The sequence below is a fragment of the Callithrix jacchus genome, chromosome 7 (assembly GCF_049354715.1).
Source record: "Callithrix jacchus isolate 240 chromosome 7, calJac240_pri, whole genome shotgun sequence".
Classification (NCBI taxonomy): domain Eukaryota; kingdom Metazoa; phylum Chordata; class Mammalia; order Primates; family Cebidae; genus Callithrix; species Callithrix jacchus.
The window spans coordinates 145,902,073-145,923,114 of record NC_133508.1 but is presented as its reverse complement, the minus strand read 5'-3'; the positions used below and the strand labels follow the sequence as shown (position 1 = coordinate 145,923,114).

At 38.1% G+C, this 21,042-nt stretch overlaps 1 protein-coding gene across 1 annotated transcript in view; it reads right to left on the bottom strand.

The window, feature by feature from the left end:
• LOC103790893 (uncharacterized) overlaps positions 1–21,042 on the bottom strand; it is an 89,546-nt gene that overhangs the window by 36,549 nt on the left and 31,955 nt on the right. Inside the window, exon 3 of the mRNA XM_078333129.1 lies at positions 344–458. Coding sequence (XP_078189255.1) covers positions 344–458 — 115 coding nt within the window. The remainder of the gene's footprint in view (positions 1–343; positions 459–21,042) is intronic.

Below are 21,042 nucleotides of genomic sequence, written 5' to 3'. Positions count from 1 at the left end.
TTATTCCTAAGTCCAACTCTTCTATGACCCCAGTCTCCTAAAGCAATTGTTTCTCATCCTGAAAATTCTTTCTTTTTCATGTTCTACTTATAAACTTGATGGAGGCCATTTCCAATTATCTGTAATCTGAAATACGCTTGGAAAGATGACATATGGCCTTATATTAATACACTAAATCTTTGGTTGCCAAGTTGTTTCTTTAATAGTTCTTCCCCTTGAATTGTTTTAAGTTCTACAAACACAATATATGCCATTCTCTCTGTGCAAAAGCAATACAGTAACTATTAATTAGAACTGGGGAAAGGAAACTGGCCCTTGAATTATCAGGAGGCATGATGCCCACCATGCCAGCAGAGCAAAGTGTGGAAAAGAAGCTTGTAGGCGCCAAACAGCAGAGGCAAGTAGCCTGAACTTGGGAGGCAATGAGGATTGATGACACAGAGCTTCGTGGTAGACTTCTGCAAAGGAAAAGATGGGTTACCGTGACACACAGTTATCTTTTAATCACCCCATTCTCTGTGCTTCCTTAGTTCCCAGTATGAGGTCGCAGTTGAGAACTCAGAAAAGCAGGAAGCCAAATAATTGAGGCCTTATTGAGGAAAAAATGCATATGTTTTGGTGTCAAAAAATGAGTTTGAGATTTGAATTGAGAAATAACTAGCAGTATCACTTTATCCAAATTATTTCCTCATCTGAATCTCCATTTTATAAAATGGAGGAAGATGGTAATAATACAAATGTAGAACAGAATTTCTGTTCGTTGTTGGTTTTTGTTTGTTTTATTTCTCAGAGTTGTTGGAAACACCCTGTGATATGATGGCAGGAAAAGGTTTTATCTTGGTTCAGGAAGTAGGCAAATATTTACTGAGTTACCTATGTGCCAGGTACAGTTACATTCTAAAATAATATACAGAAGAATTACTGTTTTAGTTGTGATTGTGATACTAGACATCAGTTGTTGGACCACAGAATAACAGTTGAATACTCTCCTGGCACCTGAGTCCTATCTCTAGAGTATTTTTACAGTTCAGCCACATAAAGACACTGGCTGTCCCTGGCACATGCCCAGCCCAGTCAAACTCTCCATTTTCACTCATGCTGCTATTTCTTCCTGAATGCTCTCGTTATCTCTCCTAACTGTCCACATTATGCTCATGGCTCAGATATTTGTATTGAATATAAGCCCAAGCAGACTTAGCCCCAGAGCCCATCTTTTTAAAATAATATATGGCACTTCTTCTCAGGGCTTCTCCAACTTTAATATATCTAAAGATCACCTGAGACTTTTTTAAAATGCAGGTTCTGAGACTCTACCTTTCAAGTAAGATCGTAGACAGTGCTGATGCTGCTAGTATTTGAGTCACACTTCGAGCAGCCATGTCCTGGAATACTAATTCTGGGCCCACAGTATTCATTGTCAAGAATGCACAATCACATTTGCTGAAATTAAAATTTACTGGCAAATTACTTTCTGCTAATACACATAACAAGGGAAAGGTATGGTGGTTTTAACCTAGCAAGAGACATGTGAGCATAGAGAAGTCACTCAGCCTCCTTGAGCCTACGTTTCTTATAAAACAAGCCCTGTGGCCAGGTGCGGGGGCTGAAGCCTGTAATCCCAGCACTTTGGGAGGCCAAGGCGGGTGGATCACGAGGTCAAGAGATCGAGACCATCCTGGTCAACATGGTGAAACCCTGTCTCTACTAAAAATACAAAAAACTAGCTGGGCATGGTGGCACATGCCTGTAATCCCAGCTATTTGGGAGGCTGAGGCAGAAGAATTGCCTGAACATAGGAGGCGGAGGTTGTGGTGAGCCAAGATCGTGCCATTGCACTCCAGCCTGGGTAACAGCAGCGAAACTCTGTCTCAAAAAAAACAAGCCCTGTGCCCATTCCTGGATTGCTTCCCTCACAGTGCCACTGTGAGCAGTTTCAGCATACATGTATCTAACTACCATGCAGCCCTATTTTAAAATAATTCTTTTCACTGAGTTTACCTTTCCTTTCATTCCTAAGTCTCTTTGAAAGCTTTTTCTATGGTCATTGTGATCGAACTAAAAACAGTGTCAAGAGGCAATTGGTGTTTTCTGGTTGTCAGAGCCTCTGCTAAAATAAAAGTAAAACATTCCAGAATCAAGACCTTACAAAGGAAAGAAATATGCCTGAGTGCCACTGATGATTATTGTCTTTTCCTCAAGCAGCCTGCTTTTAGTACATTTCTTTCTGTTTCATAAATTTGCATTTTCTCTCTCTCTCATGGCATGGAAATACCGGCTCTGAGGTCAGACATTTGGTTGAATATAGGCATTGTTGATTCCAACTGACTTAGCTAAATTGAGACAAATTTTTTTCAATCTGATAATCTATAAAGTAAAATTAATCATAATAAGAAGGAGGAAAAGGAAGAGGAAAGGGAGAAAAAAGGAGAAGGTAAAGAAGGAGAAGAAAGAGGACAAAACTCTTCCTAAGTTTTATGAAAGTTTTATTTATTTAAGATACTGGTGTACTATCTGGCTTGCTGTTGGGTGTTAGTGAATGTTAATTTCTACCCCCAGCCTATCCTTAGCCATTTTTTATTGATTTTTTCTCTTCTCTTTCTTTCCAAAATTATTCTTTTTCTTAAAAAATAATTTTTACCTTAAGTTCAGGAGTTTCTTTTGTCATAGGGGTTTGTTGAATGAATTTCACATTGTGAGTTTATTCTTTTATCCATTCATCTATTTACATCTACATTTAGTTTTGGATGACGTAGGATAAAGTAAATTCAATGAAGATTAATTTCCACCCCAAAATAGGTGAAAATTGTTCTTTATCGAATAATTGTTCTTCTACCTTATCCAATAACATATGTAGAAATAAATGCATAAATTAATAAAAGAATAAACTGGCAATGTGAGTTATAAATATAATACCTCACATTTTAATTTTCCTTTTCTATTTCTGCCTTTTTGAATCTCTGAAACATTTTCTTATTTTGGCCTCACAACATCTTTATGTTATTTTTAGCCTTTCATGTGAGCATATTTGTTTTTATCTATGGTTCTTGTTTCTATGACTTATCAACTTGACTGAGAACCTTTTTTTTTTTTTGAGACAGAGTTTCACTCTTGTTACCCAGGCTGGAGTGCAATGGTGCGATCTCGGCTCCCCGCAATCTCAGCCTCCTGGGTTCAGGCAATTCTCCTGCCTCAGCCTCCTGTGTAGCTGGGATTACAGGCACATGCCACCATGCCTAGCTAATTTTTTGTATTTTTAGTAGAGGCAGGGTTTCACCATGTTGACCAGGATGGTCTCGATCTGTTGACCTTGTGATTGACCCGCCTTGGCCTCCCAAAGTGCTGGGATTACAGGCTTGAGCCACTGTGCCCGGACTTGACTGAGAACTTTGTAAAGACGAGGCCTATTTATCTCTGAATCAGCTGTGTCAAGTACAGTGCCTTGTATACAAGATTTCCTCAATAATGCTTGTTGAGTCAGTGGATGAAGGAAGAAATGAAGGAAAGAAGGAAAAAGAAAAGAAAAGTAGGAAAAGAGGACGTGAATGTGATGTTACTTTTCTAGATTGAAAACTACGCATCTTGCACAGTACCTGGCACATAGTAGGTGTTCAATACCTATTCATCGAAGACATGTAATTATAAATTTTAGACCTGGATAGCTTCCCAAGTGTAAAGTAGATAAGAAGAATTATTTTCTTCTGGGGCTTATGATGACAAACATAAAAGTAACTGGGGAAAAATGGAGAAAGAGAAGCCATCTTATTTCTGGGCACCTATGTCAAGCTGTCATGTTAGTGTCTGCCTTGCTTTCACAGGCTAATGGTTGCCAGGGCAACAGCAGTGCCAAGACTTTGCATTCCTGTAGTTTTCCATTGATAATTGCTAATGTGAAAAAGTGCTGGCTTGTACTTTACACCTTCCTTGCTTATAAGTCTACCTTAATTGGATGTGCCAAGATTAAGAAAAAAGTAATCTGCCCTTTCAAGACAACTGACAGAGAGATGAAGTGTTGTTTGGGCCTTTATTGTTACAATTTTGCTGACAAGATTACTATGAATTGTCTTCTCCAGATGCATAGCCTGTCTTTGTTGACAGAACCCTAGTGTTTATCTTCTGGGGTGGTATATGAAGTCAGGGGGAAACTGATGAAATGTTTAGAGCAGTTTGGTTGTAATTCACTTGTTTTTTTTTTTCTTCAGGTACAATAAAAAGAGATGAGACATTAAAGAGGAGCCCAAGGGGCATGAGAAGTTAGGAAGGCACAAAAGGATACAGATAGCCTACTACGTGCAAGACATTGTTTTGGCTTTTCTAGCACACATGATTGTAACCTTCCCAGTGCCCCTGTGAAGCAGATGTTAGTATCTCCAGGATAGAGATGTAAAAACTAGCTCAAAGTTGAATTCTTTTGTTTAAATTCTCAGAGTGAAATTAAGACATGTTGCCAGCATTCAGACTCTGGTTTTCTTGTTTTTTGTTTTGTTTTGTTTAATTTTTATTTTGTTTGGTTGTTGTTGTTGAGACAGAGTCTAGCTCTGTTGCCCAGGCTGGAATGTGGTGGCACATTCTCGGCTCACTGCAACCTCCGCCGCCTAAGTTCAAGTGAGTCTCCTGCCTCAGCCTCCAGATTAGCTGAGATTACAGGCATCTGCCACCACTGGTTTTCTTAATGCTGAAACTTGTTCTTTTATTTATTCCTGGCTCTGTATGGCAGTTTGGACAAGTCACTTTTTTCCTAATTGTAACTTCCCTTTGCTGTTCTTAGTTTTGGTCTCTAAAGTCTTCCTAAGGCAGCTTACTCCCTCCTGCACCAGCAGCTCTGCTAGCAGTAAAACATATTTACTTCAGATTAGGAAACATTTACTCAGAGCCTACCAGATACCAGGCACAGTGTTAGGTGCTAAAGAGACAAATGAGTAACTTATGGCTGTTTTAAAGGAGCCTACATCTGGAGTCTAGATTCCATAAAGAAGCAAATGAATTCAGTTAGGTCCAGTCTGTTAAAAAGAAAGAAGTTGGCCGGGCGCAGTGGCTCATGCCTGTAATCCCAGCACTTTGGGAGGCCGAGGCAGGTGAATCACGAGGTCAAGAGATCGAGACCATCCTTGTCAACATGGTGAAACCCCATCTCTACTAAAGATACAAAAAACTAGTTGGGCATGGTGGCACATGCCTGTAATCCCAGCTACTCGGGAGGCTGAGGCAGGAGAATTGCCTGAACACAGGAGGCGGAGGTTGTGGTGAGCCAGGATCACACCATTGCACTCCAGCCTGGGTAACAAGAGTGAAACTCTGTCTCAAAAAAATAATAAAATAAAAATAAAAAGGAAGAAGTTAGTGCGTGCACTATTGATGAGCATAAAGGAGGAGGAGGGTTCAGTGAGGCGTTTTGGGGAAAGCTGAAACGTCAAAGGCTGGTGAGTTTTTCTGGAGAATAGCACCAGCAAAGTCTGAGAGGAGGGAAACAACAAAACCTGGGTGAAGAACTTCGGACCATTTGGTCTTTGAAGAGCAAGAGGTGACACTGGAGAAGTAATGATTGTAAGACATGGGAGAGAAACCGTCTTCTCTGCAGATAGCAAATCCCTATTACACTTACAATCCTAGTTTAGGAATTGCAGACCACATGTCCTTCTTCTTTTCAAAAAATTTCTACAGCCTTTAATACTATGTAAACCATTCTTCACTGGTAGTTGTACGAAAACAGGCTGTGGATGATATGTGGCCCAGAGGCCATAGATACAGTTGGTTGCATCCTGCTTTATGGAGTGGTCTCCAATCTATCATAATCCTGGTCACCAATCTTTAATTTGTCAATTTTACTTTTACAATTAAAAGCTTAGTTAAGATCAATATATATTGTCTCACATAATCTGCACTGCAACCTATATTCAAATTATAAAGGATTAATGATTTTTGAAAAATCAAGGAAACACTGAAGGCCAAAATACTCTTGAATTCCTGTATCAATTTCCCATTTTCCATCAGGGTTTTGTTATTTTTTTAAGGTAAAATGGTTAGACTTTTACTTGGGGCGTGATTTAGCCCTGTAGTGCTCAAATTCTGTTGTACCTAAGAGTTAGGAAACACAGTTGTATACCCCAAATCATGTACACTGCTTCTTGTGTGTAATACAAGAATTTTTAAAGTTGCTTTTGACTGTGAAATTTTCACCTATGTGCTGACTTTAGAAGAAAATTTTCTCCCAGTAAAGGTATAAGTGTTATTATAGTGGGACAGTAAGTTCCCTGGCCTAGATACTGAATCTCTAAAAGTGCAGTGCAGCCTAGATTAGTCAAGGCTATTTTCTTGTTTATCTGTTGGTTTTAGAAATCATGTCACACACTAAGTAGGTGATGAATAAAATATTCTAACATGTTTTCTACAACGCATGATGACCAAACCATACTTCCTCTATTTTATATGAGATTGTGTTATTATTGCTATTGTCTATTTCTAATTCAAAGGCCAAACTTTATACTTCTTTCTGTTCAATTTCATCACGTTAGTTTTAGCACCTCAGTACAACGATTGAGGCCACCTTGAATACTGGTTTTATCATCGACCATATTATCTATTATTCATAATTTCATAGAATTGTGGGGTTGGCGAATCCTGAAGTGTGTCCATCACCTGAGGTTTGAATTGGCACCACAGTGCCTATTGTTGAAACATCTACCCTCTGCCTGTGTACCTCCAGTGATGTGGAATGGGAATGGTTATCAGTTCCTTCCACTGCATTATTAAATAGCCCCAATTGCTTAAAAATGGGTAAATGAAAGGGGCAAACACACAGGTCACCAACTATCAGCAATTACTGTATAAAATCTTATTCTCCAAACAACCAAGGGAAGTGAAGATTTGTGTTACAGATGAGAAAACTAAGGATTAAAGAATTTTGATATATACATTTCCCTAGCTGATAAGAAGTGGTGTTAAAATTTACTGCTGCTCTGACTTTTTTTTCTTCTTTAAGTTCTGAAATATATGTGCAGAATGTGCAGGTTTGTTACCCAGGTATATGTTCCTTCCTAAAAGTTAGGAAACACAGTTGTATACCCAAAATCATGTCTACTGTTCCCTGTGTATAATAGAAGGATTTTTAAACTTACTTTTGACTATGTGAAATTTTCACCTATGTGCTGACTTCTTTTGAGACACATGAATGTCTTCTTTTGAAAAGTGTCTGTTCATATCCTTTGCCCACTTTTTGATGGTGTTTTTTTTTCTTGTAAATTTGTGTAAATTCCTTGTAGATTCTGGATATTAGACCTTTTTCAGATAGGTAGATTGCAAAATTTTTCTCCTGTTCTGCGGGTTGCCTGTTCACTGTGATGCTAGTTACTTTAGCTGTGCAGAAACACATGTGCCATGGTAGTTTGGTGCATCTATCAATCTGTCATCTAGGTTTTAAATGCCACATGCATTAGGTATTTGTCCTAATGCTCTCCTGCTCCTTCCCTCCACTCCCAACAGGCCCTAGTGTATGTTGTTCCCCTCCCTGTGTTCATGTGTTCTCATTGTTCAACTTATGAGTGAGAGCATGTGGTGTTTGGTTTTCTGTTCCTGTGTTAGTCTGCTGAGAATGATGGCTTCCAGCTTCATCCATGTCCCTGCAAAGGACATGATCTCCGTCTTTTTTATGGCTGCGGAGTATTCCATGGTGTATATGTGCCACATTTTCTTTATCCAGTCTATCACTGATGGGCGTTTGGGTTAGTTCCAAGTCTTTGCTGTTGTAAGTAGTGCTGCAATAAACATAAATGTGCATGTGTCTTTATAGTAGAAGGATTTATAATCCTTTGCATATATGCCTGGTAGTAAGATTGCTGGGGCAAATGGTATTTCTGGTTCTAGATCCTTGAGAAAACACCACACTGTATTCCACAATAGTTGAACTAATTTACACTCCCACCAACAATGTAAAAGTGTTTCTATTTCTCCCAAGCCTTGCCAGCATCTATTGTTTCCTGAGTTTTTAATAATTGCCATTCTGACGGGTTAGATTGTTTCTCATTGTGGTTTTGATTTGCATTTTTCTCATGATAAGTGTTGATGAGCTTTTTTCCCCCCATATTTTTGTTGGTCACATAAATGTCTTCCTTTGAGAAGTCTCTGTTCATATCCTTCACCAACTTTTTGATGGCGTTGTTTTTCTTGTAAATTTAAATTCCTTATAGATTCTCGATATTACACCTTTGTCAGATGGGTAGATTGCAAAATTTTTCTCCCATTCTGTAGTTTACCTGTTCAGGCTGATGCTAGTTACTTTAGCTATGTAGAAGCTCTTCAGTTTAATTCGATTTCATTTGTCAGTTTTGGCTTTTGTTGCAATTGCTTTTGGTGTTTTAGTAATGAAGTATTTTCCCATGCCTATGGCCTGAATGGTATTCCCTAGGTTTTCTTCTAGAATTTTTATGGTTTTGGGTATTACATTTAAGTCTTTAATTCATCTTGCATTAATTTTTATATGATGTACAAGAAAGGGGTCCACTTTTAGTTTTCTGCATATGACTAGCCTGTTTTCCCAGCACCTTTTATTCAATAGGGAATCCTTTCCCCATTGCTTGTTCTTGTCAGGTTCATTGAAGATCAGATGGTTGTAGATATGTGGTGTTATTTCTGAGGCTTCTGTTCTGTTCTGTTGGTCTATGTGTCTGTTTTGGTACCAGTACCACGCTGTTTTGGTTACTGTAGCCTTGTATAGCTTGATGTCAGGTAGTGTGATGTGGTTACTGTAGCCTTGTATAATTTGATGTCAGGTAGTGTGATGACCCCAGCTTTGTTCTTTTTGCTTAGGATTGTCTTGGCTATATGGGCTCTTTTTTGGTTCCATATGAAATTGAAAGTATCTTTTTCTAATTCTGCAAAGGTCAATGATAGCTTGATGGGAATAGCATTGAATCTATAAATTACATTGGGCAATATGGCATTTTCATGATACTGATTCTTCCTGCCTATGGGCATGGAATGCTTTTCCATTTGCTTGTGTCCTCTCTTATTTCCTTGAGCAGTAGTTTGCAGTTCTCCTTGAAAAGGCCCTTCACATCCCTTGTAAGATGGATACCTAGGTATTTAATTCTCTTTGTAGCAATTGTGAATGAGAATTCACTCATGATTTGGCTCTCTGTTTGTTTATTATTGGTATAGTGGAATGCTTGTGATTTTTGCAAATTGATTTTCTATCCTGAGACTTCGTTAAAGTTACTTATCAGCTTAAGGAGATTTTGGGCTGAACGGTGGAGTTTTCTAAATACACAGTCATGTCATCTGCAAACAGAGATAATTTGACTTCCTCTCTTTCTAATTGAATACGATTTATTTCTTTCTCTTGCCTCATTGCCCTGGCTAGAACTTCCAATACTATGTTTAATAGGATTGGTGAGAGAGGGCATTCTTGTGCCAGTTTTCACAGGGAATATTTCCAGCTTCTGCCCATTCAGCATGATATTGGCTATGGATTTTTCATAAATAGCTCTTATTATTTTGAGATATGTTCCCTCAATGCCATTGACAGTTTTTAGCATGAAGAAATATTGAATTTTTATCAAAGATGTTTTCTGCATCTATTGAAATAATCGTGTTTTTTCACACTGGTTGTGTTTATGTGATGGATTACATTTATAGATCTGCATGTGTTGAACCAACATTGCATCCTAGGGATGATGCTGACTTGGTCATGGTGGATAAGCTTTTTCATGTACTGCTGGATTTGGTTGCCAGTATTTTATTGAGGATTTTTGCATCGATGTTCATCAGGGATATTGGTCTGAAGATTTCTATTTTTGTTGTGTCTGTGCCAGGTTTTGGTATCAGAATGCTGCTGACCACATAAAATCAGTTAGAGAGGAGTCCCCCCCGCTTTTTTTTTTGATTATTTGGAATGGTTTCAGAAGGAATGATATAAGCTCCTCTTTGTACCTCTGGTAGCATTTGGCTGTGAATCCATCTGGTCCTGGGCATTTTTTCATTGGTAGGCTATTGATCAGTGCCTCAATTTCAGAACTTGTTATTGGTTTATTCAGGGACTCTACTTCTTGGCTTAGTCTTGGGAAGGTGTATGTGTCCAGAAATTTATCCGTTTCTTCTAGATTTTCTAGTGCTTTTTTTTTTTTTTTTGCATAGAGGTGTTTATAGTATCCTCTGATGGTAGTTTGTATTTCTGTGGGGCCAGCAGTAATATCCCAGTTACCATTTTTTATTGGGTCTGTCTGATACTTCTCTATTTTCTTCCTTATTAGTCTAGCTAGTGGTCTATCTGTTTTGTTAATTTTTTCAAAGCAATGGCTCCTGAATTCATGTACTTTTTGAAGAGTTGTTTTGTGTTCCTATCTCCTTTAGTTCTGCTCTGATCTTAGTTAATTTTTGTCCTTTTCTAGCTTTTGCGTTTGTTTGCTGTTTCTTCCTTAGTTTATTTGTGATGTTAGGGTGTTGATTTGAGATCTTTCCAGCTTTCTGATGTGGACATTTAGTGCTATAAATTTCCATCTTAACTGCTTTAGATGCAAATCTAAACTGTCCCAGAGATTCTGGTACATTGTCTTTTTGTTCTCATTGGTTTCAAAGAACTTCTTGATTTCTGCCTTAATTTTGTTATTTACCCAGTAGTCATTCAGGAATAGGTTGTTCAATTATCATGTAGTAGTGGGGTGTTGAGTGAATTTCTTAATCTTGAGCTCTAATTTGATTGCACTGTGGTCTGAGAGACTGTTGGTTATTCTTTCAGTTTCTTTGCATTTGCTGAGGAGTGTTTTACTTCCAATTATGCAGTTGATTTTAAAGTAAGTGTCATGTGGCACTGAGAATAAGCATGCCAAGTCTTCCTCTTTTCTGCTCACCCTACTCTGATCAGGCCCCAGTTCATCTGTGCTCTACAAGGCCATGCTTATAATTTAACATGTAACTTTCTTTTTTCTTTGAAAGCACTGAATAATAGCAGCTCACAGTTTTAAGTCTTCCAAGTGCTAAGGACAGCTTAAACTCATCACACTTCTTACCTCATCTCATCCTCATAATATTTCTGTGAGATGACTGTTATCATTATCATCTCCATTTTACAGATGAGGAAACTGAGTCTCAGAAGGATTTTGTAATGTTCTCAAAGTCACATAGGTAAGATTAGAGCTGGAATTTTCACCCAGGCAGGATGGCTCCAGCAGCGATACACTTAACCCACGTATTGTAAAGCCTCACAGAGCAACCTAGGGCTATGAGAGCAGGAAACTCACCTTGGACTCTCATTCCAAATGTGACTCACCATTGTTTGCTCTTATATTTTTTATCTTCCCCAAATCTCCAATACTCTGTTTTTCATGACTTGTCCTATCTTCCTCAAGAATACTAAATCAGGCCAGGCATGGTGGCTTACACCTGTCTTTGGGAGGCTGAGTGGATGGATCACCTAAGCTCAGGAGTTGGACACCACCCTGGGCAACATGGTGAATCTTTGTCTCTACTAAAATACAAAAGATTAGCCAGGCGTGGTGGCATGGGCCTGTAGTCCCAGCTACTTGGGAGGCTGAGGTGTGAGAATCACTTGAGTCTAGGAGGTGGAGGTTGCAGTGAGTCAATATCGTGCTACTGTGCTCCAGCTTCGGCTACAGAGTAAGACTCCATCTCCCCCCACAAAAAAAAGAAAAGAAAAGAAAAAAAAAAAAACTACCATGAGCAAATTGCCTTTTTTGAGCCTGTTTTCCCATTTCCTAGCTGTAGAATGGGCATAAAAGTGTATACATGGCTGATATAATTAATGCAGTGATTCAACCACACATTTCTATTTCATTTCCTCACTGCATTAAGAGAAAATGATAGAGCAGAATAATTAGTTTGTACTGTAACATTTTATAAACGTATAAAGGAAATGGATGTAGTGTGGTGGAAGTCTGGGTGGCCAGGTAAGGGCTTTGCAGACTGAGAGGTATTTTATCTGGATGTTGAAGAATGAATAGGAGTTATTCAGACAGTGGGGGTAGGGGGTGGGCAGTGGGGAGGAAGAAGACCTAGACACAGTCAACTGGGAATAGTAATAGAAAAAGTGTGCAGAATACAAATATTGGCTTGTTTATCCATCTTGTTCATCTGTTACTCTTAGAAAAATTAAACCTCCCATCACTTCCCTTTTCTGCTAATTTTTGTGTAATATACCAGCAACATTATGAAAACAAGAAAACTGAAACAAATACCCCTGCAAAACAGCATCCTAATGCACTGAGTGCTTTCCTTTTTCTTTATCGTTTTCTTAATCATTTATACAGAATTCCATCAAACTTTTTTATTAACCAGTTACTATAATTAAAAGTTTCATTAGTTTCTTTTTTAATGTTTACTAGTGCTCATTTCACTTCAATATCTAGGACTTTTACTATTGTGTTTATATTTTTTTAATTTAAAAAGATTCAAGGATAAACTCATGAGAGACAGTTTAAAGTTTTTACATATGTAGACTTTGAATAAAATAACTGGATTTGAATCACAGCACTGTCACTATTATCTTTGTTACCCTATGTAATTTATTGAACTCTGTCCAAATTTTGTTTTTTGTTTTTTTTCCCTGCTAAATGGAGATGAACAGTAATTGCTTCATGTTTATTATCATGAAAATTAAATGAAATACATATAAAGCAGTGAGCCCAGTGCCAAGCTACGAATGTTGGTTATCATTATTAATGTTCATTAACCTATTAACTCTTACATAATGTAAATAACTATATATAAAAAAATGTATTCTTAGCCAGGATTTTTCTTTCTCATTGAGGAACAAAAATACTAGTTTCTTTCTTTACTCTAGCCTTTTTATGTTTATCTTTCAGTAAGTTTCTTACACAATCACTGTGCTATAAAATTGTTTCCATTAATTTGTTTAATTTGCTGAATGCCCATTTTGTGTTGAACACTGGCCTAGGCACTTAGGAAGCTTATGGTCTGGAGGGGGAAACAGATGGATAAGCATAGAATGACAATGCAATCTGATAATGACTACCAACAAGGGCCACACAAGGCTCTGCAGGACTCAGAACCCAAATGCCTCCCTGTGGTTCAGTAGATCATGAATATTCTGGCCCTAGACCATTTCTCACACCACTTCCACTGAGCCCCACCCTAACTCCACCTCCTCTTTCTTGTTTTTCCCTAGCTACACAAGCTTTCTTCTGGTTCCCATGCTCCTGTTTTGTCTCAAGCTCTTGCACACCCTCCTCTTGCACACCCTCCTCTTGCTGCCATTCTCACATATTGCCTTCTTCTCATCCTTCATCTTTACTTAAATGTCATTTCCTCAGAGAGCTCCCATGCCATCCACTGGCCTGTTGCCCTAACTTTTCTCCACTCTGTCACCCTCATTTTATTTCTTCTCAGGATCCTTCAAGTATGTACTTGTATATTACCCTCTTTAAGCTGTAAGCTTCATGAAAGCAGTTGAGGACACTGAGACACAGAGATGAAAGCAGAGACCATGATTTGCATTCATCACTGTTCATACAACACTGTTTATACAACTGTTCATACAACTTCATAAAATACATATGCAATAGGAACATCAGGGAAGGTCCTAGATGGGTTAATACAAATAGATGAGGAAGAGTTCACCAAGGAGACAAGGAGAAATTAATGGTCTAAATATCGCAATTTGAATGCAAGCACACACATTTGAGAGACATTCATATATGGGTTCAAATCCAAGCCTTGCTACTTACCAGCTACGTGTACTTGGGAGGATCATCTTGATTTTATGGTCCACATCATCTTTATTTGGGTAAGAGAGGTAATAGCACCTAATTGTGCAGTTAGAAATCTTTAAAACAAAGATCAGAAAAACAAAGTCTATTACTGATTATCTCAGCTTTTAGGTAAACAGTGAAGAGCCCTCACTCATTTTCCCATACCCTTCCTCCCTTCTGTAAACTGTGAATCACCGGATTTAAAAGCAGACAATCTTGGAATTTAGGTATTTTTCTGTGTTTTCCTGTTTTCAGGATAGACAGTATTGCGGCTCCCAAGACAGCTTGAGTAATGTTCTTCTTGGATATTGATGGGCATGTCTAATTAAGGTAAAAGGCATACATATGTATGTATTTATACATATTTTTATACATATGTGTGTATTACATGCATACACACACGTAATACAATTTTCTTATACTTTTTTCATATGGTCAAGTGTGGTTTCCAGCAACGTGCTGATGTGCAAGGTAGGAGGGGAAGAGCAATAACTGAGAAATTAGTGTCCTTTTGTCTTTTGTCTTAAGAAAAATCCTGTGAATTCAAAAGCAGCATTCTCAACAGATCTCTGCTTCGTCAGAGAGAGGTGACCAGCATTAAACATACTGATTGCTTTGGCTTACGTGGATTGGTTTTCTTCTTTATGAAGCACTTTCTTAATCTAAGGCAGCAAGTATTGCTATTTCTCCACTTTTTCTGAAGCATTTCTTTGTAAAAAAAAAAAAAAAATCAAATAACATAAAAATGTTATTTTGACCAAAACAAAAATAAGTTAACGGAGAACATTTTCTCATTTTGCTACTTTTTTTCTCCAGTTTTTTCTTGAGCCTTTGATACTGGTTGTTATTTGGCCTCCAACGTGTACGTGCCAATGACTGAATCAATAAAAAAGTAGCGAATGATGTTAATGGAAAGAGAAATAGCTGACCACACTTAGGTCATGATATATATTTTTTTAATAGATTTGAATACTTTGTTCTGGTTTTCTGTTGCATTTATATGCAGCAATCTAGTCATATTTTCTGTTCATTAAAAATGTACCTAGTTCAGAGATTGGGATTAACTGTCACTTTTAGTAGAACTTTGCAACGATCATGGCGTTCTAAGGGGCAGCACGATTTCCAGGTGTTCTGCCACCTGGATGACGTGCACAACCACAATTAAGGGTCATAATTTCCATTTGTGATTCCAACATGTGGATAAAGTATTTATTGTTGTTGATTGTATTTCTTAGATGTGCTTTATTAACAGTTCTCACATGTAAGAAGGCACATTGCCCAAGTTTACCAGATAGTTTAGGCTTGCAACATAATAATCTTTAGATAATTTAAACCTGATTAGGCACATGGTAAACTCAAGTTAATATACGCCTGATAAATTAGCCAGAATGCTCAGGAAAATGCTCTCTCTTCTGGGGAAACTGTCCTCAGTAAAAGGGTGTAGGGATGACCTGGTCTTCCTCTTACAAAACCAGAAGGCTAAAAACCACTTCATGACCCTCTGAATAGGTCTAGAAAAGAAAGTGTAAAGTTGGTCCTGAATGGTTTTGCCTAGCTTTTCTTCTAGGGTTTTTATGGTGTTAGGTCTTATGTTTAAGTCTTTAATCCATCTGGAGTTAATTTTAGTGTAAGATGTCAGGAAGGGGTCCAGTTTCTGCTTTCTGCACATGGCTAGCCAGTTTTCCCAACACCATTTATTAAACAGGGAATCCTTTCCCCATTTCTTGTTTTTTTCAGGTTTGTCAAATATCAGATGGTTGTAGATGTGTGGCGTTGCCTCCAAGGCCTCTGTTCTGTTCCATTGGTCTCTATCTCTGTTTTGGTACCAGTACCATGCTGTTTTGATTACTGTAGTCTTGTAGTATAGTTTGAAGTCAGGTAGCGTGATGCCTCTAGCTGTGTTCTTTTTGCTTAGAATTGACTTGGCTATGTGGGCTCTCTTTTGGTTCCATATGAAGTTTAAGGTGTTTTTCTCCAGTTCTGTGAAGATGGTCATAGGTAGTTTGATGGGGATAGCATTGAATCAATAAATTACTTTGGGAAGTATGGCCATTTTCACAATATTGATTCTTCCTAACCATGAGCATGAAATGTTTCTCCATCTGTTTGTGTCTTCTCTTATTTCCTTGAGCAGTGGTTTGTGGTTCTCCTTGAAGAGATCCTTTACATACTTTGTTAGTTGTATTCCTAGGTTTTTTCTTCTCTTTGTAGCAATTGTGAATTGCTGTTTCACTGCCTAAGCTGTTGTAGCCCTCAGGCTCTAGGGAATCTGAGGTGACTAGTGACTAGAGCGGTCCCCCAGCATGGTACAGTAGCTCTGTCGAGAAGCAGCAGACTTCTTTTCACAAGGGTCCTGGATACCATTTATCTTCACTGGGCAGACTCTACTGATGGAGTTCTATAATAACCTCCACTGGTGTTTTCCAGCCAGCAATAGTTTCAAACTGCCCTGGGATGGAACTCCCAGAGGAATGGGTACACTGTCAGCCTTGTTGTTTCTCAGCCTTAGCCACTACTGCCTTGAAATTTACAGAGAACAAAGAGACTAGAGGCTGGAGTGGAGCCCCAACACAGCACAACTGCTCTACAAAAAACCAGCCAGACTGTTTTTTCATGTGGGTCCCCAATCTTGTTCCTCCTTACTAAACAGAACCTCCTAACCAGGGTATCTAGCTAACTGCTGGTGTTTTCCAGCTGACAGCAGTTTCAAAAGTCTCTGGGACAGAACTCCCAATGGGAGTGATGGGTTGCCATCTTTGCTGCTTTGCAGCCTTCACTGCTGATACCTTCAGCTGCTGAAAAATCTGAGGTGGCTATGGACTGGAGTGAACCCCCAACAGACAGCAACAGCCCTAGGAAAAAGTGGCCAAACTCTTTGTTATGTGGGTCCCCAATCCTGTACCTCCTCACTAGGAAAGTCCTCCCATATTGGGTCTCTAACACCCCCCTGCTGGGTCTTCAAGTCAATTGCAGCCATACAACTTGCTGGGAGAGAAGCCCCAGTGAGAGGAGTGGGATGCCATCTTTGCTGTCTCACAGCCCTCACCTTTGCTGTCTCCAGGCCCTGGAGAATCCATAGGAAACATGGGGTGGTCTGGATCCCCAGTACAGAGCATTCACCTGAAAGAAAAGTGACCAGACTTGTCTCCATGCAAGTCCCAACCCTCACTTCTACTCACTGGACAGGGGCACTCGACCTGGGATTCCAGCACAACCCCCCTGACTCCACCTGACCACTTCAATCAGAGGCAGCCCAGCAGTTAAAGGAACACCCACAAACAGACATGCAGAGACGGGAAAAAAACAAATGCAAGAACTCCAGCAACTCAAATGGCCAGAGTATCTTATGTCCTCCAAACCACTGCTCTGCTCTAGTTCTCCAGCAGGTATTCTCAACCAGGAAGAACTTCTGAAATGACAGAAATAGAATTCAGACTATAGATAAAAAATATTTGACATCCAGGATAATGGCAAAACCTAATCCAGGGAAACTATAGAAACAATAGAGGAGCTCACAGGTACAATAGCCAGCATTAAAAAAAAAACCACAAAACAAAAAACCCTAATTGAATTCATAGAGATGAAAAACACACTACAAGAATTTCACATTATATAATATATGGGATTTTTGTTGAGACAAGATCTCACTCCTGTTACCCAGGCTGGAGTGCAGTGGCACTATCACAGCTCATTTCAGCATTGACTTCCCAGGCTCAGACAATTCTCCCACCTTACCCTTCTGACCCTCTGGACCCCCCTGACCCTCCTGACCCTCCTGACCCTCCTGACCAACATGCCTGACTAATTTTTTTTTTATAGAGGTGGGGTTTTGGCATGCTGCCCAGGTTAGCCTCAGACTCTGGAGCCCAAGAGATCCACCCACCTTGGCCTCCCAACATACTGGTATTACAGGCATGAGCCACCACTCCTGGCCATCCAAATGCATTATAATGAAATTTTAAAATATCAAAGACTAGGAAAGAAAATGGTTTTTAAGTGTTCTTATATAAAGAACCAATCAACTACAGCTGACCCTTGAACAACATAGGTTTGAATTGTGTGAGTCCACTTATACAGATTATTTTGCAACAAATACAGTTGGCCCTCTGCATCTGTAGGTTCCATGTCTACAACCAAACAGATTGGAAATATAGTATTCATAAGATGTGCAGTTTGCTGATACCAAAGGCTGACTTTTTATATACCAGGTTCTACCAAGACAACTTTGGGACTAGAGTATGCATGGATTTTGGTATCCACAGTAGATGTTTGGGTAGAGAGTGGGATCCTGGAATCAATGCGTGTAGATGCCTAGGGACAACTGCACAAACAAGAATTCAATTAAGGTCATATGATGTAACAAGGAAATGCAGTAATATTTTCAAATCGATCAATAAAAGGAACTTTTAATTTAGAATTTTAAACAAAAATATCACTTAAAAGCAAACATACAAGAATAATATTCTCAACTATTGAACATCTCAGCAGACTTAGCACACAAAGACACTCTTTGAAAACACTCTTGGAAGAGGCACTCCAGCAAAGAGAGAAGAAAACCCAGGAGAACATTAGACGGTAAATGAGAAGTAAGAATAAATAAATAAAATAAGTTAAAATGTATTATTTATTTTTAAGGGCAAAGATACACACCATACACACACAACCATATCCAACAAAATCCACTAAAATTCCATACAATATCAACAAAATATGGGTTATGGGAAAAACAAATGGAAATAAGAGTATATCGAAGTATACCTATATTGTTTAGAAGACATAGATTGAACTTGAGAAGAAAAACAACATGAGAGATTGTTAAGAGAAACAACTAATCAAATAAACATAAAAATCATGAACATATATACATATTAACCATATAGCCTCAAAGTATTTTCAGCAACAACCAATGGAACTACAGGGAGAAATAAATTAACAACTGTAACAACTGTACAGTGGCTAATTTTGAAATATTATTCTCAGAATTTCATGTCAAACACCATACAAATGATAATGAAGCATATAAAATAATAACATTTAGCTTAATTGATTTATAAAGAGATTTACATCTAACAAGAAAAAATATGCATTATTTTTAGGACACATGCATAGAATATATTTTTTCATTGGCCATTTAATAGGCCACAAAGGAAGCCACAATAAATTGCAAGGAATCTATATCATGCCCTCTATAATCCCTGACTATATTTCAATGAACATACATAACAAAAGATGTTTTTGAAAGAAAACCCTTGGCTAGAAAATTAGGCACACACATATAATAAAGATATATCTCATTAAGTATAGGATTAAAGAGGAAATCTCAGGGAGAAATTATAAAATAAATTGGACCCAAATGACAATAAAAACACTACATATCAAAACATATATGGTATCAGTTGGAGTCTAGGAAAGAAAAACTCATAGAATACAGGTACCAGTAGTTTGAAAAAAAAAAAACCACACTATACATCCTTCAGAAAACATGAAATGGTGAAAACATGGAAGAACTTAGTATTAGTCAAGGCTCTCCAGAAAGACAGAATCAATAGGATGGATGGATGGATAGATAGACAGATGGCTTATTAGAGGAATTCGTTCATTGGGCTCATGAAATTATGGAGGCTGAGAAGTCCAAGATTGAAGGGACACATCTGTGAGAGCCTGCTCACTGATGGGGACTTACTGCAAATTACCATTCTTGTAGGTCAAAAATAGTTGAATATCAGAAATTTCATATAGTTCAACTAATAGACATTTATCATTATTCTCATTTTGCTGAAGAAACTGAAGGACAGAGGGATTCAGTAACTTGACCAAGTTACAAACCTGATCAATCATTGTCAGTGTTATAATTTGAGCCTAGGAAGCTTAGTTTCAAAGTCTGTCTCTTAACCAGTATGCTATACTGCACGACTTCTTGGAAATTATCTCCATGGATGCAAAAAAGGCATTTAATAAATCTTACTACCAATTTATTACTAAAAAATATATCTCTGACTGAAAGTAAAGAGTAGTTGCCCAGGGATAGGTGGAAGAGTAGAGATTAACTGTAAACAAGTACCAGAAACTTTTTGGGATAATGGAAAGGTTATAAAAATGGATTATGGTGATTGTTGTACTGTTCTCTTAATTTACTAAAATAATTGAATGTATTTGCACTCTTCACAATGGGTGAATTTTATGATATATAAATTGTATTTACATAATTCTATTTTTTAAATTCTTAAAACTTCCTTGATTTGCTAATAACTATAAGAACATCAACATAGCAACCACCATATTTAACAGAAGAAATTGTAGAAGCATTTAAAGAAAATGCTTCATGAATAAGAAACAATGATTGCCATCCTTGCTACTTTCTTTTCTTTTTTTTTTTTTTGAGACGGAGTTTTGCTCTTGTTACCCAGGCTGGAGTGCAATGGTGCGATCTCGGCTCACTGCAACCTCCGCCTCCTGGGTTCAGGCAATTCTCCCGCCTCAGCCTCCTGAGTAGCTGGGATTACAGGCACGCGCCACTATGCCCAGCTAATTTTTTGTATTCTTAGTAGAGATGGGGTTTCACCATTTTGACCGGGAAGGTCTTGATCTCTTGACCTCGTGATCCACCCGCCTAAGCCTCCCAAAGTGCTGGGATTACAGGCTTGAGCCACCGTGCCCAGCCCATCCTTGCTACTTTCTAACATAGTACTGAAAGTTCTAGCCAAAGATATAAACTAAAGAGAATTTTATTATGGGAACTAAAAGAAATAAAATCATTACTAAGAGAATATAGTCATAAGGCAAAAAAACCATTAGGTGGCAAGTTATTATAATAAATAAGATAGTTCAGTGAAGTACCATATAGAAGCTCAGTTTACAAGAAGTTTCTCAAAGCAGAAATAATCAAGTAAAAAATTTAATAGGAAAGCAGATACATTCACAATAGTGGCAAAATCTATGCAGCATCTAAGATCTAACCTAACAGAGTATGGAAGACCATTTTAGGAAAAAAGATGTAACACTCTGTTAAATAATATAACAGGAAATCTCAATAGAGAATTAGATCATGTTTGTGGATAGAGTAACTTAAAATTGTAAAGATACTTGTTTTACCCAAATTATTCTATAAATTCAGTGCTGCAATTGACTGAATGTTTGTGTCCCCTGAAAGGCAAGAATAAATGAGTTGAAGATGGAATCATTAAGCAAAAAGGAACCAGACTTAAATATTTGAAAATTTCTCAACTGTCAATATTACAAAAAATAAAAGAGCACATACAGAAGAGAACACTAAGGGTGTGGTGAACTAACCATTTGAAAAGGAGATTCATGTAAGTGTGAATGGTGG